Source organism: Cotesia glomerata, linkage group LG5 (assembly GCF_020080835.1).
Source record: "Cotesia glomerata isolate CgM1 linkage group LG5, MPM_Cglom_v2.3, whole genome shotgun sequence".
Lineage (NCBI taxonomy): Eukaryota > Metazoa > Arthropoda > Insecta > Hymenoptera > Braconidae > Cotesia > Cotesia glomerata.
In genome coordinates, this window is record NC_058162.1 from 26,790,782 (window position 1) to 26,813,465 (window position 22,684).

The 22,684-nt window shown below is 37.4% G+C and overlaps 2 protein-coding genes across 6 annotated transcripts in view; one reads left to right on the plus strand and one right to left on the minus strand.

Moving 5' to 3' along the window:
• Positions 1-9: 9 nt before the first annotated feature.
• LOC123265583 (pescadillo homolog) lies at positions 10-2,611 on the plus strand. The gene is made up of 2 exons (XM_044729366.1): positions 10-193; positions 823-2,611. The coding sequence occupies exons 1-2, from the start codon at positions 170-172 to the stop codon at positions 2,545-2,547; spliced, it is 1,749 nt and encodes a 582-aa protein (XP_044585301.1). The 5' UTR covers positions 10-169; the 3' UTR covers positions 2,548-2,611.
• A 362-nt stretch (positions 2,612-2,973) lies between these two features.
• Positions 2,974-22,684, minus strand: part of LOC123265581 (titin-like) — a 41,599-nt gene continuing 21,888 nt past the window's right edge. For 2 of the 5 annotated variants that reach the window (XM_044729361.1, XM_044729360.1), the window contains 6 exons: positions 20,683-20,765; positions 15,058-15,102; positions 14,412-14,894; positions 14,056-14,337; positions 5,619-13,899; positions 2,974-4,527 (listed from right to left, as the gene is read on the minus strand). In XM_044729361.1, coding sequence (XP_044585296.1) covers positions 4,422-4,527; positions 5,619-13,899; positions 14,056-14,337; positions 14,412-14,894; positions 15,058-15,102; positions 20,683-20,764 — 9,279 coding nt within the window. In that variant the 5' untranslated portion in view covers position 20,765 and the 3' untranslated portion in view covers positions 2,974-4,421. The remainder of the gene's footprint in view (positions 4,528-5,618; positions 13,900-14,055; positions 14,338-14,411; positions 14,895-15,057; positions 15,103-20,682; positions 20,766-22,684) is intronic. The other 3 variants (XM_044729364.1, XM_044729363.1, XM_044729362.1) reach the window with 3 other exon arrangements.

Below are 22,684 nucleotides of genomic sequence, written 5' to 3' on the forward strand. Positions count from 1 at the left end.
ACATGGCAATTGTTGGTCTTGTTGGTGTGGATTTAAATACACCAACCACGTTTTCCAAGTGTAAAAGTGAAATTTTAAACAAAACAGTTTATTAATTATTAATAATAATAGTTAAAATTAAGTTTTTTAATTAAGTGATTTTTTATATCAGTTTTGCAATATAATAATCATGGTGGCGATTGGTAAAAAGAAGGTAAATATTTAATATTATTATTAAAGGTTATGTTTTATTACTAAAATAATTTTTTAATTATTTATTATATTGTATTTAATTTATTACAATAAATATCAGATAACAATTTTTTAATTTAAGAAACTACCATATAAAATTTTACTAATTTATAAATATATAAATAATTTTTTTTTTCAAAAAACCTGTAAATATAATAATCAATTTTATTTTTAAGAATTTTTTTTTTAAGTTAAAATTTATAATTTAAAAGAAAATATTTCATGAATAATATTTAATATGTAAAGTTAAAAAAAAGCATTTTTTTACATTCTAGCGAAAAATTTTTAAGTTAAAATTAATTCAAAAAATGATACTAAAATTTAGAGCTATAATAATTTTTAGAATTTTTTTTATCAAATAAATTGTGGTAAAAAAAATTTACTTAAAAAATTCAATCTTTAGAAGCTCTAAAAAATTATAAATGCAATTTTTTAAAATAATTTTCTAGACCTATTTTATTAAAAAAAAAAAGTAAAAAAATCGTCAAGTGTTAGCTAATTTTAGTGTCATAAAAAATTGGATATTTTTTATAAAACAAAAATTTGATATTTATTATTAATTATCAATACTAATAACAAAATACCTTGCAGTACCAATCAGGAGAAGGAGCGCAGTTCCTGACCCGAAAAGCAGCCTTAAAAAAGCTGCAACTGTCATTAAAAGACTTCAGAAAACTCTGCATTCTAAAAGGAATTTACCCACGCGAGCCAAGAAACCGCAAGCGAGCGCAAAAAGGCAAGTCTGGCATAAAAACTCTTTACCACGTAAAAGACATTCAATTCCTCCTACACGAGCCAATAATCTGGAAGCTCCGAGAGTACAAAATATTCAGCCGGAAGGTAGGTCGTGCCAAGGCAATGAAAGATTTCGCGGCAATGAAACGCTACTTAGCGAACCACCCGACTCTAAAACTAGACCATATCGTAAAAGAGCGTTACCCTACATTCATAGACGCTCTCCGTGACCTAGACGACTGTCTCACCCTCTGCTTCCTCTTCTCGACCTTTCCATCTCTGGCCCACATTCCCCGAGACCAATCTGTGCTCTGCCGCAAGCTAACCTCAGAGTTCATGCACGCAGTGATCGCCGGCAAGGCTCTGAGAAAGGTATTTGTGTCCATAAAGGGTTATTACTACCAAGCGGAAATAAAAGGCCAGACAATAACCTGGATCGTGCCTCACAATTTCTCCTTCGAGCCGCAATCTCGCGCTGAAGTTGACTTTAAAGTCATGTCTACCTTCGTAGAGTTCTACATTGTCATGCTAGGGTTCGTTAATTACCGACTTTACCATCAGTTGAATCTGTTTTACCCACCGAAGCTAACAGTCTCGGGAATTGACAGCGAGAAGGTGCTAGTTGATGAGGAAGCTTACGTAGACGAGCGCGTCGCTGCTCTAAGCATCCCTTTGGTCCCCATGGACTCTTCTGTTGAAATAGAAGAAGTTGCCGATGAGTTCCCCGTAACCGACCATGAAGATGCTGAAAAAATGCGCATAGAAGCCGAGAAAAAGAGGAATTTAAAGACTTTGTTTAAAGATCTGAAGTTTTATATCAACCGGGAGGTTCCTAGGCAGGAATTAGTCTTCTCTATTCTTGCTTTTGGCGGGAAAGTCTCTTGGGACAAGCTTTTGTTCGTCGGAGCAACTTATGATGAGAATGATGAAAGTATAACGCATCAAATTGTCGATAGACCTTCTATGGAAAAGAGATTCTTGTCCCGGTACTATGTACAGCCTCAGTGGGTCTTTGATTCTATTAATGCTATGGAATTGTTACCGGTTGAGGAATACTTGATGGGCGCCATCTTGCCGCCGCACTTGTCGCCATTTAATAATCAGTTTGATCAGACTTATATTCCTCCGGAAGAAAGAGCCATGCGTGATCCTTCTTATAAGATGGCTAATTGGCAAGATGAGGAGGAAGATGATGATGATGATGGTGATGATGATAATGATGAGGAAGATAAAGCAGAAGAAGAAGAAAAGGAAAGTGAGAAGGAGGAGGTTATGGAGGAAGAACAGGATGATAATGAGGAGGATAAAGAGAAACTTAGGATGAAAAAGAAGAAGAAAATGCAAGTTAAACCTGGTGAAGTAGTCAAAGAAGATCCTTGGGCTAAAGCCAAACAGGAGAAGCAAGAGTTCCGTCTAAGGGAAAAAATGATCCCGAGAAAACACAAAGGGCTCTACAAGAGCATGGTCGCGGGTCGTGAGAAGCGTGCTAAGGAAATATGGCTACTGAAGAAGAAGCGGAGGATTCATGATGAAGAAGAGAAGAAAAGTAAGAAGGAAGCTAGGAAAGCGAAGAAAGCTTAGAGTTTGAACATTGTATGGTTTTTATTTTTGAGTATCAATAAAAAGATTTTTTTCTATATATAAACGAAAAACAAGTTTTTATTACTTGACTGAGCATTGTTAGATTTAAGGTCTAGATTTAAAACTTTCCCGGCTAGGAGTATAGGTGAGTCTAGATGTTTGTCAAAAACGATTCGATTGGTATGTAGCGATCATCTGAGACAATTTTATCGAAAGTTTTAAACCCTAAACTAGTTTACTCTTAATTAATCTTAATAAAAATAGGCACGCGAGAATGTAAAAAATGAAAATTCGAAATTTCGGAAAAATTAATAAACTAATGGACTGTTTGTATTAGACTCCTTGTAGAGGATGAAAAAACGATTTAATTCGTACATTATAAATGGATTTATTTCGAGTATCAATAAAAAGATTTTTTTCTATATATAAAAAAAAAACAAGTTTTTATTACTCGACTGAGCAATTGTTACATTTAAGGTCTAGATGTATTACAATATTGTGAGATAAACTTTGTTTTATATATATTTATAGTAAGTGGGCAAAATAATTGAAATAAAATGTTAAGTTTATTCTCACAATTAATCTCGTACAGGTATACGTTGTTCCTTAATTCTAATTGAGATTACAATGGTATAAAGAATTGTAAAAATGTATATAATTATTTTTATATTTATATTTATATACACCCATGAAAATATATAAACAATAAATATTTATATATTTTTATGCTAGTATATAAAGATTTATTATTATTTATTTATATATTTATATATATATATATATATTTATATATATTTATTAATTAATTATTTATAATGACGCCAGCTCGCCGGAGAAGCGAATCATTGTTCGGTCCTCCGTGCGAGCCGCAATTTGAGCTTTGTCGCGCGCATATTTATTTATTTAATATTTATATTTTTAAAATTCATTTAGCTAATGCTTTGGAATGTTTTTTAGAGCCACGGTATGCGCTAGTTAAATCAGTTCCCAACTTCAAAAGTCTTACAAAAACTTATAAATGATTAATTAATTAATTAATTAAAATAATTAAGACAAATTAAGTAGTGTTATTGTTAATGAGTAAGTAATAATTAAAAAAAAAATAATGTAAGACTCTCAAGGCATAAAAAAACAAAATAGCAAACTAGCGCCTACCGTGGCCCGATATCGAACCAATAATAAAATAACAATCCAATTGAATAATTAAAAAAAAAAATTTGAATTTACGCGCCAACCAGGCCATTAACTGCCTGGAGAATAAGTACCGCCATTTTGTCGACGGATTAAATTAGTTATAAAATAATTACAAAAATCGTTATTTTCAATGATATTTTATCACAATTTTTAGATTAAATCAATCGTTACTTTTTAGAATAATTTTAAGTAAAAAAATTTTTTTTTAATTCAAAAAACATTGGCGATAAGAAGGCACAATCGTTAACCTATAATTAGCCTTCTATGATCGTAAAAAAATTTAAAAAATATTGCCATTATTATTTATCGTCGTTTTGGCACCACGAACTTCTCCCAATCGCTGTATTTGTTTCTCGTGTATATCGTTAATATTACAATATTAATAATATAAATTATCAATACGTATATTATACTAATGTATAGTAAATGTTTACATTTTGGCCACTCAGTTAACGATACCGTCGGATGGAGCACAATAGTCTGTATCCCACATCGCGACGATACTGTGATATTGAGAATTATTCATTTCGTTTCGGATTCACTTTTATACAACACTCAATTCACACACGATATCTTCCTCTCAATCATATTCAATTATCATTATCATTATTAATATTATTAATCATTAGTTTTAATAATAGCGGATAGGTTTAATAATTAAGCCAACTATCCGAAGGTGCTCATCTTCGTCGTCTCTTGGCAGTGGAAGTTGCGATCATTCTTCTGATCATTGGCTCTGGAGTGCATGTTTGAGGATTACATTCCATGTTTCCATCGCTTCCGCAACTGAAAAGACACAATCAATCGTTAGCAAAAAACCCATAACCTTTTAGGTAAAGTACCCAGTAGTTGAACAGATTTCAAAGTAAAACTTATTTGACCTTAGTTTTAATATATAAAGATGTAATTAATAGTTCAAATTAGTGATTTTCATGAAATTATAGACAATTTTGAATCGATTGAAGCGCAAAATAACGCAGACAATTGATTATTTATATTTTGACAACGTTTTTAAGATAGACTATCAAAGGAGTAATAGTTGAACAATCAATTCTGACAAGCCGCAGTAGTTGAACATTCCGGGAGCAGTAGTTGAACTAATAAAATATATGCCAATAGGCACACCAAAAATTTTAAACGTTTTATTGAAATAAATAAATATTTGTATTTAATTTTTTAATTACATTTTTTATGAATGACAAAGCAAATTTTCAATTATAAATCAAAAAAACTCAATTCAAAACGTTCAATAATTTTTAACTATACTAATTTTTAGTCATAAAACTTATTTAAATTGCAGTAATTAATACAAATCACAATGCTGATCACTAGTCTATAAACCTATTAGAGGTTATAGTGCTGTTAAAATTATACGGCCCCAGCCTGTTCAGGTTATGGGTACCGCTTTGAAAATTTGGAGGTATAGTTGAACGCTAAAATTTAATATAAAAATTATAGTTTATGTCTTTGCAAAAAATATATGTTATTCAGAAAAGACTATTTCATTAGATAGTATAATTTTTTTTACTTAAAATGATGATATACCGTTTTTTTTACTGATTGTTCGGTTTACGATTTAGTACCTTTTTCATGAAAAAATAGCATCTATCGGCGATTCTCGACATGTCAACTTTTAAGTTAATAAAAATATAATTGTTTTGATTTATAATTGAAAAAACTTACAGAAATCAATTACTGTATCATTTAATAATTATAATATTCGCATATTACTCATAATAAATTTACGGATTTTGTATTATAACAATTAGAAAAGTCTGTTCAAGTACTGGTCCCATTTTTATAAGTGTTCAAGTACTGGGTACTTTAGTTTACTTTGAGAAGAAACAATTGATAATTGCAATTATAGCAATACTTACGTGCATTTGAGGCAAGGCCCAGAAGCCGATTGGATCGTTTCGCCAACACGATACGCCTTTTTGTCAATAAGACATCCACTTCTCTTGGCCGCGCCTTTGTAAGGATGCGACAGGAAGTGAGGTGGCAAGGTTGTCGTTGTCGTCGTGGTGGTCGTCGTTATGTTCAGCGAAGTCGCCATGGATACGTGGCATTCGTACCTGGGACAACAGAATCCGCTGATCGGTTCCTCGTGGCACCCAGGAATAGGCGGAGGACAGCTCTGCTGAAGACAGATTATGTCGCTGCGGAAGCAGAAGCAGAAGTCGCAAGGATCGTCCCGAGGAATCTGTTGAGCTGAAACGTAGACCTTGCCGCCGTAGCGACAGGTTCCTGGTCCGTAGACTGCTTGGTCATCTTCGTCGTAGTCTTCTTCGTCGGGATTCAGGTAGCTGCCTGCGTTCACTGGGAAGTGGGGGTTGTCTTCACCGGTCACGGTCTGTTCGGGGTAGTCGGAAGTTGGGGGCGCTAGTGAACTGGAGTGATCTGGTTCTGGGGTTGAAGAACTTGGTTCTGGGACGTGTTGCTGGAGGACGTCGTGTTCGATGGGGCCCATTGGTTCTTGTTCTTGTTCTTGAGAACCTGGGAGGTAGGTCGGGTTTGGTATGGGTTGCTGAGGAATTTCTTCTTCTTGTCCGGTTGGTATTTGGTCAATCGTGTCTGGTTTCTGTTCCTGTTGTTGGTCTGTTGGTATTTGTTCTTCTGGTTTAGGTTCTACTGGAATTTGTTCTTCTGGTTTAGGTTCTATTGGAATTTGTTCCTCTGGTTTAGCTTCAACCGGAATTTGTTCCTCTGGTTTAGGTTCCTCCGTTGGTTCTTCTGGTTTAGTCTCAACTGGAATTTTTTCTTCTGGTTTAGCTTCAACCGGAATTTGTTCCTCTGGTTTAGGTTCCTCCGTTGGTTCTTCTGGTTTAGTCTCAACTGGAATTTTTTCTTCTGGTTTGGCTTCTACTGGAACTTGTTCCTCTGGTTTAGTTTCCGTCGATGGTTCTTCTGGTTTAGCTTGAACTGGAACCTGTTCCTCTGGTTGAGTTTCCGTTGATGGTTCTTCTGGTTTAGCTTCAACTGGAATTTGTTCCTCTGGTTTAGGTTCTACTGGAACTTGTTCTTCTGGCTTAGTTTCTTCCGTTGGTTCCTCTGGTTTCGTTTCTTCCGTTGGTTCCTCTGGCTTAGCCTCAACTGGAATTTGTTTCTCTGGTTTAGGTTCTACTGGAACTTGTTCTTCTGGTTTAGTTTCTTCCGCTGGTTCTTCTGGTTTCGTTTCTTTTGTTGGTTCCTCTGGCTTAGCTTCAACTGGAATTTGTTCTTCTGGTTTAGGTTCTACTGGAACCTGTTCTTTTGGTTTACCTTCTTCTGCAGTTGGTTCTTCTGGTTTAGTTTCTACAGGAATTTGTTCTTCTGGTTTGCTTTCAGGCAATTCTTCAGGTTTTGGTTCCTCTGAAGGTTTCTCTTCAGGTTTAGCTTCAGGTTGTTCCGTAGTTTTATCACCTTCAGGCTTAACCTCAGGTTCTGCAGGCTTGTCTTCTTCAGGTTTACTTTCAGGTCCTACTCGTTTATCATCTGTTTCTTCCGTAGGTGTCACATCCTCAGGCTTAATCTCAGGTTCACTAGGCTTTACCTCAGGAAGTTCTGTCGGTTGTTCTTCAGGCTTAACCACAGGCTCTTCAGGTTTAGCTTCAGGTTCCAATGGTTTGTCATCTTCAGGTTTTTCTGTAGGTTTCTCATCTTCAGGCTTGGTCTCAGGTTCGGCAGATGTTTCTTCTTCAGGCTTAGACTCAGCTTCTGGCTTAGCTTCAGGTTCTTCGGGCTTGTTTTCAGGTTCATCCAACTTGCCGTCATCTACAGGAGTTTCTTCAGGACTAGAAAGTGTTGTCGACTCTACCTTGTCTTCCGGAGTCTTTTCCGGCGTCTCACTCGTTTCAGGAGCTTCAGAAGAAGCTTCCAACGGAGTTGATGTAGCTTCAGTTTCCTGGCTGACAGATGTCGTCGAAGTAGCTTCTACTGGACTTTCAGGTTCTTGAGTCATGCTTTCAATAGGTTTCTCTTCTTCAGGCTTAGGTTCTTCAGGTTTCTCTTCTTTAGGAGCTTCAGTAGACTCTTCAACCGGAGCTTCCGTTACAGCAGGAGCAGTTGGTGATGAATCACTCGTAACTTCCTTCTCTTCTTCCTTCGAAGACACCGTAGTTTGATCCATAACTTGCGTGACTTCTTTCTCAGGTTCAGTAGTCTCTGCACCAATCTTGGTGTCTATCGTAACTTCACCCTCCGTATCAGAAGCATCAGTTGGTTTCGCTTCTTCAGGTTCTGGAATTGCGGTTTTGTTTATCGCTACAGGTATTATCAAACCTTCAGTAACTCCTGGAGCCGATTCAGTTGAAGTTTCAGTTACTGCTTCCTCAGGTTTGTCTAAAGACTCCTCAGAAGTACTCTCTGGTTTTGCTTCTTCTTCAGGCTTTGTTTCTTCTTCAGGTTTCTTTTCATCCTCAGGTTTCTTTTCTTCTTCAGGTTGCTCTGATGTCACAATAACTGGAACCTGTTGGTCAACCTCTGGTTTCTCTTCACTCTTTGCCGTCGTAGCTTCTGCAGCCGCAGTAGTATCTTCAGGTTTCTCAGTTGGAGTCGCTTCGTCGGCAGGTTTCTCACTCGACCCTACAGAAACTTCTTCTGCAGCTTTCGTCGTGTCAACAGACTCCGGTGACGTTACTTCCAACGTTTCCTCAGTAGAAGCCTTGGGCAATTCTGTTGAAGCTTCAATTGAACTTTCCGTAGCCTCAGAAGTTTCTTTGACACCTTCAGTCGGCGTCTCTTGCGATGGCGCTTCAGTTTGAGTAGCTTCTGTCGACGATTTTTCCGTTTGAGTTTCTTCTGAAACAGTAGATGGCACTTCTTCAACCGTCGAATCTTTGTGTTCATCCTCAGGCTCAGCTGAAGGCAACGTAGTAGTTTCTGCGTTCACTGACGGTGAAGTTTGATCTTGTATTTTGATTTCTGGAGCCTCAGTAGCCTCTGCTGGAGCAGAAGTTTCACTTGGAGCAGATTCTGTTGGTTTTTCTTCTGGACTAGTTTCCGTTGACTGGCTTTCTGGAATAACTGGAGAGGCCGTTGTAGCTTCATCAGTACTTTCTGGTTCCTTGGTTTCAACTCCTACTGTACTTTCATCCCTTGGTTTCTCAGTTGAGCCCATAGTAACTTCTTCCTCCGCTTTCGTCGTCTCAACAGATTCCGGTGAAGTTACATCCAGCTTTTCTTCAGTAGAAGCCTTAGGCAATTCTGTTGAAACTTCAACTGAACTTTCTGTAGCCTCAGAAGTTTCCTTGACTCCAGTAGGCGTCTCTTGCGATGGCGCTTCAGTTTGAGCAGCTTCTGTAGACGATTTTTCCGTTTGAGTTTCTTCCGAAACAGTAGATGGCACTTCTTCAGCCGTTGAATCTTTGTGTTCATCCTCAGGCTCAGCTGACGGTACCGCAGTAATTTCTGCGTTCACTGACGGTGAAGTTTGATCCTGTATTTTGATTTCTGGAGCCTCAGTAGCCTCTGCTGGAGCAGAAGTTTCACTTGAAGTCGATTCTGTTGGTTTGTCTCCTGGACTAGCTTCAGTCGACTGGTTTTCTGTAATTGCTGGAGAGGCTGTTGCAGCTTCATCAGTGCTTTCTGGTTCCTTGGTTTCAACTCCTACTGTACTTTCATCCCCTGGTTTCTCAGTTTCAGCCGATGGAGCCATTGTTTCTTCATGAATTGGAGCTTCGGTGACTTCTTTTGGAGCTTCAGTCTCCTTTTCCGCAGGCGTTTCAGGAGCGATTGTTGTTTTCTCTGAAGCTGCTTCACCAGCAGTGGTCGATTCTACACTTGGAACTTCATTTGAAATTTCGTTTGGAGCCTCCGTCGAAGCTTCTTCCGTCTCATGAGCAGCAGGTGTCTGCGTAACCTCTTGAGGAGCTTCCGTTGACTCTTTAGTGATCGGACTGAATTCTTGAGCAGGAGTAGTTTCTTCTATTGGCTTGGGTGTAGCCTCTTCAGCGTGAGTAGCTTCAGTTTGTTCCTCTGGAGCCTCTGAAGATGGTTCCTCATGAGTCGTAGCTTGAGTCGGAGCCGAATCTTCGGATTGAGTGCCCTTAGTTGGTTCCTCTGGCGCTTGAGTCGGAGTAGACGTTACGGTTTCTTCTTTTTCCGTCGCAGCTGAGGTTACTTCTTCCACCGGAGCCTTGGTTGCTTCTTCTTCCTTGACACGAGTGTCAATAGTGGCAGTCGTCTCAGCCTTTGGTGCTGGAGTAGCAGAACTTTCCTTCACCAGAACTGGTGTTTCTTCGCTGGGTTCAACTGGCTTCGCAGGTTCAGGAATTTCTTTAGGAGGCTCCGCTTCGTCGGCAGTGACAACAACAGTCTCGCTATCAGTAGTTGCTTGAGTCGTAGATCCCTCTGTAGCTGGAGTAGCTTCTTCTGGTTTTATTCTTTCAGGAGCACTTGTGGAAGATTCAGAGTCTGGTTTTTGGTAAACTGGAGTGTGGTCTTCAGACATCTGGTTGTCCACCTGGAGGGTTTCTGTAGAAGCGTCATTGGTGCAAGAGTACATTGGGCAGCAAGTGTTCTCCGGAGAATGGACTGGCATGCAGTTGGTCATGTGGCTAGGAGGAGGTGAACACTGGACTGATTCACACTGAACAATACTGCTAAAGCACTTGCAGCTCAATTGGCAAGGGTTTACTGGTGGGATTGCTGAGTTGTTGGTAAACGTTTGACCGTCAACAAGACAACTTCCTTCGCCGGGAATTCCTGCAGGTCCTGAATCTTGGGTAGTTTTTTCTGGCGTTTCAGTGGATTCGCTTTCTGGACTAGTTTCAGTCGATGAAGCTTCCGTTGGTCCTTGAGTCGCTTCTTTTTCAGGCAATGAAGCTTCCGTTGATCCTTGAGTTGCTTCTTTTTCAGGAGATGAAGCTTCTGTTGGTCCTTGAGTTGCTTCTTTTTCAGGAGATGAAGCGTCTGTTGGTTCTTGGGTTGCTTCTTTTTCAGGAGGTGAAGCGTCTGTTGGTTTTTCCTCGGGTACTTGGACGGTTACTGGAATAGGCTCTTCTTGAGTCTTGTCAACTGGTGCAGGTTCCTCACTTGATTCCGTTGGTTCTTGAGCTGATTCAGTTACAGTTTCGGGAGCGGGTGACTCAGAACTTTCAGGTTCTTCAGAAGGTTTTTCATCTTCAGGTATTGATGGAACTTCTGTTCCAGGTTCTGCTGATTCAGGAGCTTTAGTTGTTTCTGGCTCAGAATATTCTGGAGCTGTTGTCACTGCTGGTTCTTCAACTGATTCAGAAGACTTTGTGATCGCAGGTTCCTCTATAGATTCAGGAGTTTGAGTGCTTGATGGTTCTTCTACAGATTCGGGAGCTTTGGTTGCGGTAGGTTCAGCTGATTCTGGTTCTTTGGTAATAGTTTCTGCAGTTTCAGGAACTTTAGTAGTTAATGGTTCCTCTGCAGATTCAGGAGCTGTGGTAGCTGATGGTTCCTCTACAGATTCAGGAGCTTGAGTTGCTGAAGGTTCTTCCGCAGCTTCAGGAGCTGTAGTAGCTGATGGTTCTTCTTCAGCTTCAGGAGATTCAGTGGCCGATGGTTCTTCTGCAGATTCGGGAGCTGTAGTCGCTGATGGTTCCTCTACAGATTCAGGAGATGTAGTAACTGAAGGTTCGTTTTCAGGTTGAGGAGATTCAGTAGCTGATGGTTCCTCTACAGATTCAGGAGCTTTAGTAGCTGAAGGTTCCTTTTCAGCTTCAGGAACTTCAGTACCCGATGGTTTCTCTTTAGTTTCAGGAGATTTAGTGATTGATGGTTCTTTTTCTGATTCAGGCGCTTCAGTAGCTGATGGTTCTTTTTCTGATTCAGGAGCTTCAGTAGCTGATGGTTCCTCTACAGACTCAGGAGATGTACTAGCTGATAGTTCCTCTCCAGATTCAGGAGCTTTAGTAGCCGATGGTTCCTCTGCAGCTTCAGGAGTGCTAGTTGCCGCTGGTTCCTCAACAGATTCAGGAGCTTTGGTCGCTGGAGACTCTTCACCTTCAGATGCTTCCGTCACTGCTGGTTCCTCACTTTCAGGTTCTTTTGTAGCTGCTGGTTCTTCACTTTCAGATGCTTCCGTCACTGCTGGTTCTTCACTTTCAGGTTCTTTTGTAGCTGCTGGTTCTTCACTTTCAGGTGCTTCCGTCACTGCTGGTTCTTCACCAGTTTCAGTTGCCTTTGTTGCTGATTCAGGAGCATCAGTTATAGAAGCTTCCGACGACGCTGAAGCTTCAGTTACCGTAGATTCTGAAGATGTAGGTCCAACTGATTCAGTAGCAGTTTCCGAGGTTATCACCGAAGGTTGAGTGCTTCCTTCAGTAGGTTCTTCAGGCTTGACTGAAGTTCCAGGTTCTTTCTCATCATCACCTGATTGTTTTTCAGTAACAGAAACTGGAGTAGCTTCTTGATCAGTTTCTTCAGCAGCCTTTTCCGTTACAGAAGCCTCTGTAGGTTTCATCTCAACTTCCGATTTCTCCGTCGCCTCAGAACCCTCCGGTTTTACAGTACCTTCACTAGACGCTTCCAAAGGCGTAACTGATTCTTCCTGGGGACTAGACGTTTCAACCACTGGAGTGGTAGACTCTTCTGGAGCTTCTGAAGGTTTCATCTCAGGTTCTTCAGTCTTCTCATCAGAAGTAGCCTCAGTAGTTCCATGCTCCACCGGAGCCTCAGTCTCCTGGTCACCTTCCGTCGGTTTTTCAGTAACCTGATCACTCTCAGTGACTTGATCCTCATTCTTTGGAGCTTCCGTCACCATAGGCTCTCCTACAATCGGTCCCTCAGTCTTCTGTTCATCTTTATCACCCTCAATCGACTGTTCCGTTGGTTTCAATCCTTCCTCTTCACCAACTGGTTTCTCTTCTTTCTCCTTCTCCTCCTCCGGCCTCTCAGTAGTCGGGGTCTCAATTTCTTCTGGCTTATCTTCCGGCATCGGAGCAGCAGTAGATCCATCACCCTCTGGCTTCTCTCCATCACCTACCAAAACCGGTGACTCCGTAGCCTGCTCACTGGGTTCCTCAGAAGCTTGGGTCTGACTCTCAACTGGACTTTCCGGTTTTTCAGTAGCTTGCTCCTCAGTTTTTTCCGTAACCTCGCCTTCCGGCAAACTGGAACTGGTTTCAGCTGGCTTAGAAGTTGTAAACTCCTCCATAGACACCTCTGAGCTGTTCTCTTCTTCCTCAGAAGAATCAACCGGTTTTTCTTCCTTAGTCGGCATTTCCGAGCTTGTTTCTTCTGAACTCTGCTCCCCACTGACCTCTAAACCCTTCGTGGGTGCTTCTTCTTCAGGTTTATCTTCCATAGACCCAACAGTAGTCGCTTCTTCCTCAGGTTTTCCACTTTCTGGTTTCTTCTCCGAGCTTTCCGTCACTTCCATTCCTTGCTCGTCACTCTTCTCAGTCACCGCCGGCTTTTCCGTGACCTGGCTATCAGACTCAGTGCCCAAACCTTCAACACTTGGACCTTCAGTCATCTGCAAGTAACCTTCCGTCACAGCGTCCTTGTCTTCAGCCTTCGTAACTGGTCTTCTAGTTGACACATCAATTCCAGGTGGTCCCTGGGTCGGAATCTCTTCATCCAAAACTGCTGGGCTGAAAGCTGGTGATTCTGTCTGCTGTCCAGGCTTTTCTTCAGCTTTTGTATCCTCAGTAACCTTCAAACCCTCCGTCGTTGCTTCCTCCGTTACCTTCGTAGCTTCTGAACTGTCCTCCGGCTTGGTGTCAACTATAGGAATCTCATTATCTTCCCCAACCTTAGTAACCACTTCAGGTTTGTCCTCTACGGTCTTATCCTCAGGCGTAGTAGTAATTTCCGCAGGCGATACAGTAGTTTGCGGCTTATGAGCTTCAGTCGGGATCTGATCTTCGCTGCGAGCAGGAACTCCAGTCATCGGTTTATCAGTAGAACTTACAACATCTGGTTTTTCGGTAGCTTCCGTAACTTGATCCGCATGCGTGACTCCTGAAGTTTCTTTAGGTACTTCATTGCTTTCCGGTAAGGTAGTCTCCGTAGATTCCATTACTGTTGATAAATTATCATCCGTCACCTCGGTGACCTTATCATCTTGCGGGATCGCGTTGTTAGCTCCTGGGAATCCTTCTACTTCTTGCGTCTGCTGATCATCCACTGGTAAGGTAGCTTGCGTGGGAAGTATCGCGTTCTCATCCAGTCCGGTCTGTTGGTCTTGCGTTGCTGGCTCGTCTTCTGCAAAATAACACCAAATTAGAGTAAGGAAATAAAAAAGAGCAGGTATTTGATCGACTAGAGTATTCCAAGCAGCTCCATAAAAGTAATGGATGACAATGATACTCAAGACTAGATTGGATGTGGTAAATAGAGAGTATAAATTGATTTTCTTACCGCATTCGTACGTGGTCGGGCAACATTGGCCTTCTGGTGGTGGCAAAGCGGTGCAATTCTTTCCGTGCGTCTTCATCGGAGTACCGCAATCCTGAACAACACACGCAATATCACGATGGAAGCAGTAGCAGTGTTGGCAAGGTTGTTTTGAGTAAATCAGCTGTCCGTCTTGGTAATATTTGCCCTCGTGATAACACTGTGGTGAGTCGAGACTTGGAGATGGAGTCGTTGTCATAATCAGTCCAGTTGGCTGGGTCGTTGTCAGCAAGTTGTCTTCGTAGTCTGGAAGAATTAAATTTAGTGTTAATAATTATGATTTAAGAGAATCAGTAATTGGTAGGTCATTCTGAACTTACCACAATTGTATTTGACTGGACAACATATTCCTGGATGATAAACAGGTTTGCAGCCTACGACTTTAAGCGTGCATTCCTGCATGAGACAGGTCGTACGATTCCGGATGCAGTAGCATAACTCGCAAGGATTATTAGGATTACCGGGCATTTGGACACCGTCTGCGTAAAATTTATTGTCGACAGTACAACCATAGTTGTCGGGGAATCCAAGCTCCGTCGAGGTTTGCTGATCGATTTCCGATGTAGGTGCACTGGTTGTCGATGTTAGCAAGTGTACTGGCACTTCTGGGCAGGTTATCATCGGGCAACATTGGTCTGGTCGCTTTTCAACTTTGCAATCCTGGCCAATTGCTTTTGTGAATGGGCAGACTCGCAGATAGCACATCAGCATTCGATTGTGACATGTACAATTCAGACATGGCTCGTTTGTCATTATCCTCTCTCCTTCGTCGTAGTATTGGAAGTTGTAGTAACACCCTGTACCTGGAATTTGAATTACATTGTTAGCCTCAATTATTTAATATCAATGATTTAGTGATGGCAGTTCATAGTTTGAGTTGAGAATCAATTTTAATGACTTAAAAGTATATTTTAAATTGAAACTAACAAAAACTGAACCCTAAATAAGACATAAAAGGTAACTTACTTTCATATTCTGCAACTTGCGTAGTATCCTCATCGTATACCGGGGCTGGAACAAAATAAAGACTGTTTTTAAAAAGTTATTACGGCAAGTGTTGATATGAAGGAGCGAAGAATAAAGAAGAAAGAGCCCCTGGAGTTCCATTATAATCGCGCAATTACTCAGCGATTTTTCAGTGAGAAACAATATATCCTTACGGACAAAAGAGGGTCGGATTTTGCATAAACAGAAAGCTTTCTGCTAATAGCGCTTTTTAATTATTTCGAGTATAAAGTCTTGGAATGAGTTATAAATTTCCCACGCGTGATGCGCTTACAAACACTGGAAAAAGATTTTCCACGAAGTCCACGAGGAGCTTGATCGATCAGAATATTTATATGCTTGCTATCGATAAATAAGGTTTAGATGCGTGTCTCGTCTGAGAATTCCATGGCAAGCTAATGCGTGGCATACGTCTTGTGTCTGATCGTCTGCATTAGACATTAACGTCGATTATTATAAATAAAATAAAAAAAAAAAAAAAAAACGTACATGGTAATTCCAGACGCAAACAACGCTACAAATAAATAACACGTCTGAGAATGTTATATGTTGTTTCCGGCAAATCGAATTGTTAGAAATATCTCCGTCGCCATTTGCAATTTATATTTGTACTTTATTCCGCAATCAATGCAAGATGGAGAGAATTAAGTACCACGTATGTCTTGTGTGTTATATGTCTTATTTGTATTGCCGTTCCATACATTTCTTCTTTGTCTGTCTTTGTTCGTCTATGACTGGAGTTCGTCACGTATTACGTATAACGACACTCGGCACGTACCACGTATTATTACACGTTTAACGCGCTATGAACACCACGGATAATTACCGTATTATTCATCCTTATTTATTATCTAATGTAATCAATTATGGATTTAATATTCTGTGCTTAGGATGATTGATTCGCCACTTTTAATTAACCTCTATTGCTTATAACTTACAAGTTATTATTTTAGATTGTACTTTCCTTTTTAATGACTCAATGTCGTGTAATTTAATGTATCTTTATAATAAATTATCTTCATTTCATCCATTTTAGCGTTTAAAAACAGCGAATTAAAAAAAAATTTAATTCACTAATTTTTAGTTTTTTAACAGCGAATTTCTCATTGAATTCATTTAAATTTTTGTTAGATTTAATGAAATTTAGATTGTATTAACTTTACAGATTGCGAATCCGTCCAAAAATTTTAAAAATTCCGTCGGTCAAATTTTTGGCGTGGCTAAGATGGTTAGGCGTTTATCTTTAGTCCAGCTAGAGCAGGGATCGATTCCCGACTTGGGTTTTTTTTTTTTTTTTTTTTTTTTTATTGATAGGAAAAGTAGGAATGATTGATACCACGATATTATAAAATTTTTTAAAAGAAAACAAATGAAAAAGTTGTCAATAACTGGATTGCGAAGCTAGAAAAAAATATTACAAAACAATTGGATTACGGTATTTACGAGTTACGCGTGACGACGTTTGATCCTCTGAATAAATACATCGAGCAATATAACGGATCGGTTGTTGACCCAATCAAAAAAACTCTAAAAAACTCCAAGAAGAAGCTATAAGGAGAATAGAAGTTAATGCAAGATTTAGGAATGGGTTAACTCATTCCGATTACTGATAATGCGGGTTAACAACTAATTTTTACTCTCGTAATTCTATCCTCATGATAATAAAGAGCTTGAGTTAAAGTAACTTATCGGAAAATAAACAAATTTTATTTAACGATTTGGTGCGTTATCTTCTGCTTGGTAATTACAGAGGCTCCACTGAACCCGGAAACTTCTCATATGCAATCGAATTCTCGGGCTTATTATACCCAGACCGGTTGTTATTTTAATCGTTACCAGTTTTATTTTTTAAGAATAACTATCTTTTACATAAGTAGCTTTTTTTTTAGTTTAATTTATGGGAGGTATTATTTACGGTTAAATATTCGGGTATTCAATATTTTTTATCGCTTGCAAATAATTTATTTATTTATCAATTCATCTTGGTAAGCAATTATGATTAAAAAAAAAAAAAAAAAAAAAAAAATAACCCAGCGGAGAATTGAACCCTGTTCTCTCTGGACTAAAGATAAGCGCCTAACCTACTTAGCCACTCCAAAAATTTGACCTGCGGAATTTTAAAATTTTTTCGCCGGAATCGCAATCAGGGAAGTTAGTACAATCTAAAATCCACCTAACCAAGAATAATTTAATGATTATTGATGAGCTAATCGGGTTTTTTCATCAGACACAAAAACTCGAACTTAAACTTGAACTAACAAAACCGAATAATTACAATAAACAAAAAACGGGTGGTAAAACTCGTCTGTAATGGGATTCATAAAATAACAGTACCCATTAGCTTTGACCTCGCGAAATTCTCTCACGAATAATTAATTCACTTGTACATGTAAGCACCCATGTAAGCATGCTGCGGGCTATCTCTATCTCAATATCTCCACATACATGCATAACCTCCACATATATCTACACGAATACATAAATGTAAATAAGAAAAAAGTGTGACTTATATAATATGTCAAAGGAGATCTTGATCTCGGTTCTCTCGCGAATTACTGGAGATGTTACTAGTACTATCGCTTAATCCGTGTCACGCTGACGGTGCACCCACACGGGTCCGTTACATCTTACATCCGAGTGGAGCCTACTCTGACCGTGACTGACCTCAGCAAGTAGCCTGCAGAAACAGAATCAACACACATACGGGAAGACATAACCTATACGGGGCAATGCTGAATAGATCTCTTCTTTATGTATATATACATTATACATATATACATATGGATCTAACAGGGTATACCTTGGTTACTATTTACTAGTACACCAACAATATGGCCTCCTTAAAATCTTCTCACGGCCCTGATCGGCGCTACTATCTAATCAGCTGATTAACCTTCGATAACTTCGAATCGAAAGAGTAGGTCAACATTTGGCTTATTTATTAACTTATGGTAACAATGCCGATAGATGCTCGCTATAAACCTATTTTAAGGTTAATGGATAACTAAAAGGTGAGTGTGATTTATTTTGTAGGTTAATTTTTTTACTTTCTTCTTTATTCAAAGAAGAAATGGTTAAAGTCAAAATAATTTAAGGTTATAATCTATATTATTAAGAGAACAAGAAAAATATGATAAAATCCGTTTTTTTAGTGAAATTTACTTTCATTGTAAATGTCTGATTTGAATTTGTGTCTTTTCAAGGTTTCATATCATTCTTACCGATAGTCAATTTATTATAAATATTTAGGCTGCATTCGGAAATATCTCTAGATACATAATTAAGAAATTACCTTTTATCTTGTGAAATATTGACATTGTTAAAAATATAAGCTTATCTCGATGTTACACTTATTGAGAACTTTTATTTGAGTACCCACATCAATTTTTCATATATTTATATATATATGTAAATATATGTATATATGAAAAATATATCAAGAATGCATGTGGGTACTCAAATGAAAGCTTTTGATGAGTGTACCATCAGGATGAGCTTATATCTTTAAAATATATATTATATATATATGTATGTATGAAAAATATATCAAAAATGCATGTGGATACTCAAATGAAAGCTCTTGATGAGTGTAACATCGGGATGAGCTTATATCTTCAAAAAAGTCAATATTTAAGCAAGTACAGTTCAATTTAACTTAAGTTATTATTTAATTTTATTTATTTATAGTTTACAAGTCACGGCAGTCACACAGTGTTTAAAATTGGTGTAAAAAGAATTGATAATTTATAATTGAAGATAATAAGGTAGGTAAATTATTAAATTTAAAACCAAAAATGTGAGCCTAAAAAATAACAAAAATTTGAGGTTAAAAAAGAAGAAATACCACAGAAAGTATCACTAGTTAGGTTATAAAGCTTTCCATTAATTAAAAAAGAGTAAAAGATGACTAAAATTGATGAAAAGCATGAAGGAGAAGAGAAGAGTAGTAAAAGTAAAAAATTTATGAAGAAGTCTCGGGCTAAATAAGTCTCTAGCACAGGGTCCTTAACCTTGTCGAAGAAGAAAACCGGCTGGACTTTTACGGAAGTTACAGGGTTCTTAGCCCGTTGCTCTGTAAGTTGGCAACCTATGTACCTATCTACTATGTACCGAGAGCATAAAGACGAGAAGGAGTTTGTTCGGGAGTCGGGAGGAGTCTAGCCAGAATCCATACAACTGCCCAGTATAGCATTATAGTTGAATAGTAGTATAGTAGTAATAGTCTTTAGTTATAGTACAGAATAATAACAAACGTATTTGTTGTTTGTAGATTCTCTTCTGTTACTGGAGCTGTAGTGCTAGTGGCTATATGTAAGTTACGTACGAATATAACGCAAACGCCGATGAATAAAAGACCAAGAAGAAGATGAAGAGAGAATAATACTCGTAGTGAGCACCCATTATGGGAGCTAAACACCGGGATTCCAGATCTACCGTCAGTTAGTCCCGAGTATAGAGTTCAGGTACTCTACCCAGCATTCAGGAAGCTCGAGATATTGCACGCAATCGCTTTTTTAGGATTTGTATCATCCCTAATGCTAGACATTCCTTTTCTTTTTTTATCATTTTAATTCAACTGATTTTAGGTTCAATAATTGTGATTACACAGAAAAAAAGATTTATTTGTGCCAAATATATAAGATATTTGGATATGGCCAAATAAATATTTATTTCTGGGAAATATATAATATATTTGAGCGATTTAGTTGCGTAAAATAAATAGTTTACTCATGGTAAAGATATGGTTTGTTTGTGGTAAATAAATCATAATTGACGACAATAATGAACTTTTAAAATTTATTGTAACATTAAAGTTAGTTGTCACTTGACCAATTTTTAATTTTATTTAACAAACAAATTAATTCTAAAAAATTATTTTTTAAAAATTGCATTTTCAATTTTTTTAAATTTCTACATGTCAATTTTTTTTTCTTATTTTTTTTGCCATAATTTATTTGTTAACAAAAGTTATAAAAATTATTAAATATCTGCTAAATTAATTTTATCAATTTTCAGAAATTATAATGGCTTTAAAATGAAAAAAAAAAATTATTTTCTATTGTTTTAGTTGAATAATGAAATATTTTCCGTGTCTTCTATTGAATGAAAGTGTTAATTGTAAGTTAAGGATAATTTAGATTTGTTTTCGTACAATATAATATTTTAAACACCTTAACATATAGGTTAGGTATGACTTTTTTTAATCCTCAATTAATGAATAGTTATTAATTAATATTATTTATGCAAACACTATTATGTATGCAAATAAACTATTTTTTGAAACATCGCTATAGCTTAAGTTGTAATCAAAACATTCAAGTTTTGTTTTCAACGTTCAAGTGACATCATGAGAGCAGTAGTTGAGAGTTTTAATGCCAAAGATGTCGTTGTTTCGGACAAACTTAGCATCTTTACCACGAATAAATCATATATTTCTGACAAATAATAAAATAATTTGAGTCAACTGTTATATTTACTTGTACCAAATGTATATAGTTATAAAGAAATATTTTAAAAAACGACTTAAATAAATTGAATTATTTAAGACAAATAATTCTTTTTTTCTGTGATAAAAAAGCAACTTACCAGAATAAGTGCAGTGAATTAGGATTATAAAAAGCCACAGAATAAGTCCGGGCCGATAGCGCCCGGTATTCTCCCACACCATCCTGAAAAAGAAGAAAAAATAAAAATTAATTAATTTAAATAAATGATTTAGGTGTTTCTCAGTTAAGAGGAAGAAAATAATGTCGGAGAAAATATTTTAAGTAAGGGGTAATCATATTCCGCGTTCCACGGTAATGGTGAACGAATGGTACCTCTACGTACTACTCTTAGCCTCCAGCCTCCAGGCTACTAACGGCATACGCTTACTTGTGTGCCATCAAAACGTCCACGCATTATACATGTGAGTAAATATATAAATAAATAACATAAAACATATAATAACAAATGAAAATAAATTCTAAAGAGAGTTTTTTTTTGGTGTTTAAATACACTTTTGTCTCTGAGATTTTCTTAAAGGTATTTTCCAACAATGCCGAGGAATTTTAACGCGCAAGTACTAATTGATTGGTGAAGTAAGGGGCTATTGTACATATATATGTATTTATATACAGTACACAACTCTGCTATGTGAATTCCCGTTCACGTTCAAGTTCCCGTGGGTTGACGTGCTGGCTCTAATTGATTGACCGCAGATGTTTCTTCAATCTTAAATCCTGAGACTCAAGCTCTACCTTGTTTGCAATTTGCAAGAAAGGGTAATTTAATTATTCAATTTAATTTAATTTAATTATTATTTTCAAATTGATGCTCAACAGAAAGTAATTATGGGAATTAGCGAGCGATAGGCAGCAAGAGCAAAAGTGAATTTAAGCTTCCGTGATTAATTAATTTTAACTTCGGTGTTAAATTAGTATGAGGTAATATATATCGTTAATGTGTGAGTTTTTACAACTAAGGTTAACTATTAGTACGGAGGTAAGCGACCTCTCTATCGGCGAGATTCCCGCAAAAAATTATAACCTTCAAAATATTAATTTATCTATTTATTTATTTGCTTCGATCCTGGAGTAAACTCCTTGGGACCATATTTCTTTAATACTAATTTTGAACAATGTTATTAGCTATTCTAATTTAATTTTATAATTTTATAATTTATAACACAGAGTACATAGGGACATTAATCATCGCTCATACATATTATTAACATATCAACGTATCACATCTAAGCATCGTCCAAAATTAAACTCCTGATTTAATAGATATAAAGTGCATTTTTCTTTAAATTCGTCAAGTGTCCCTAGTAGAAATGGAATCGAGTTTTTGGCCAGTAACTAGCCAGTTCAACTAGACTTTAACCAAAAACTGGCCAGCATAATTAGTATAAGGTAATATATAAGGTTAATGTGTGAGTTTTTACAACTAAGGTTAACTATTAGTACGGAGGTAAGCGACCTCTCTATCGGCGAGATTCCAGCAAAAAATTATAACCTTCAAAATATTAATTTATCTATTTATTTATTTGCTTCGATCCTGGAGTAAACTCCTTGGGACCATATTTCTTTAATACTAATTTTGAACAATGTTATTAGCTATTCTAATTTAATTTTATAATTTTATAATTTATAACACATAGTACAAAGGGACATTAATCATCGTTCATACATATTATAAACATATCAACGTATCACATCTAAGCACCAAGTCCAAAATTAAACTCCTGATTTAATAGATATAAAGTACATTTTTCTTTAAATTCGTCAAGTGTCCCTAGTAGAAATGGAATCGAGTTTTTGGCCAGTAACTAGCCAGTTCAACTAGACTTTAACCAAAAACTGGCCAGTATAATTAGTACAAGGTAATATATAAGGTTAATGTGTGAGTTTTTATAACTAAGGTTAACTATTAGTACGGAGGTAAGCGACCTCTCTATCGGCGAGATTCCCGCAAAAAATTATAACCTTCAAACATTAATTTATCTATTTATTTACTTCCTTCGATCCTGGAGTAAACTTCTTGGGACCATATTTCTTTAATACTAATTTTGAACAATGTTATCAGCTATTCTAATTTAATTTTATAA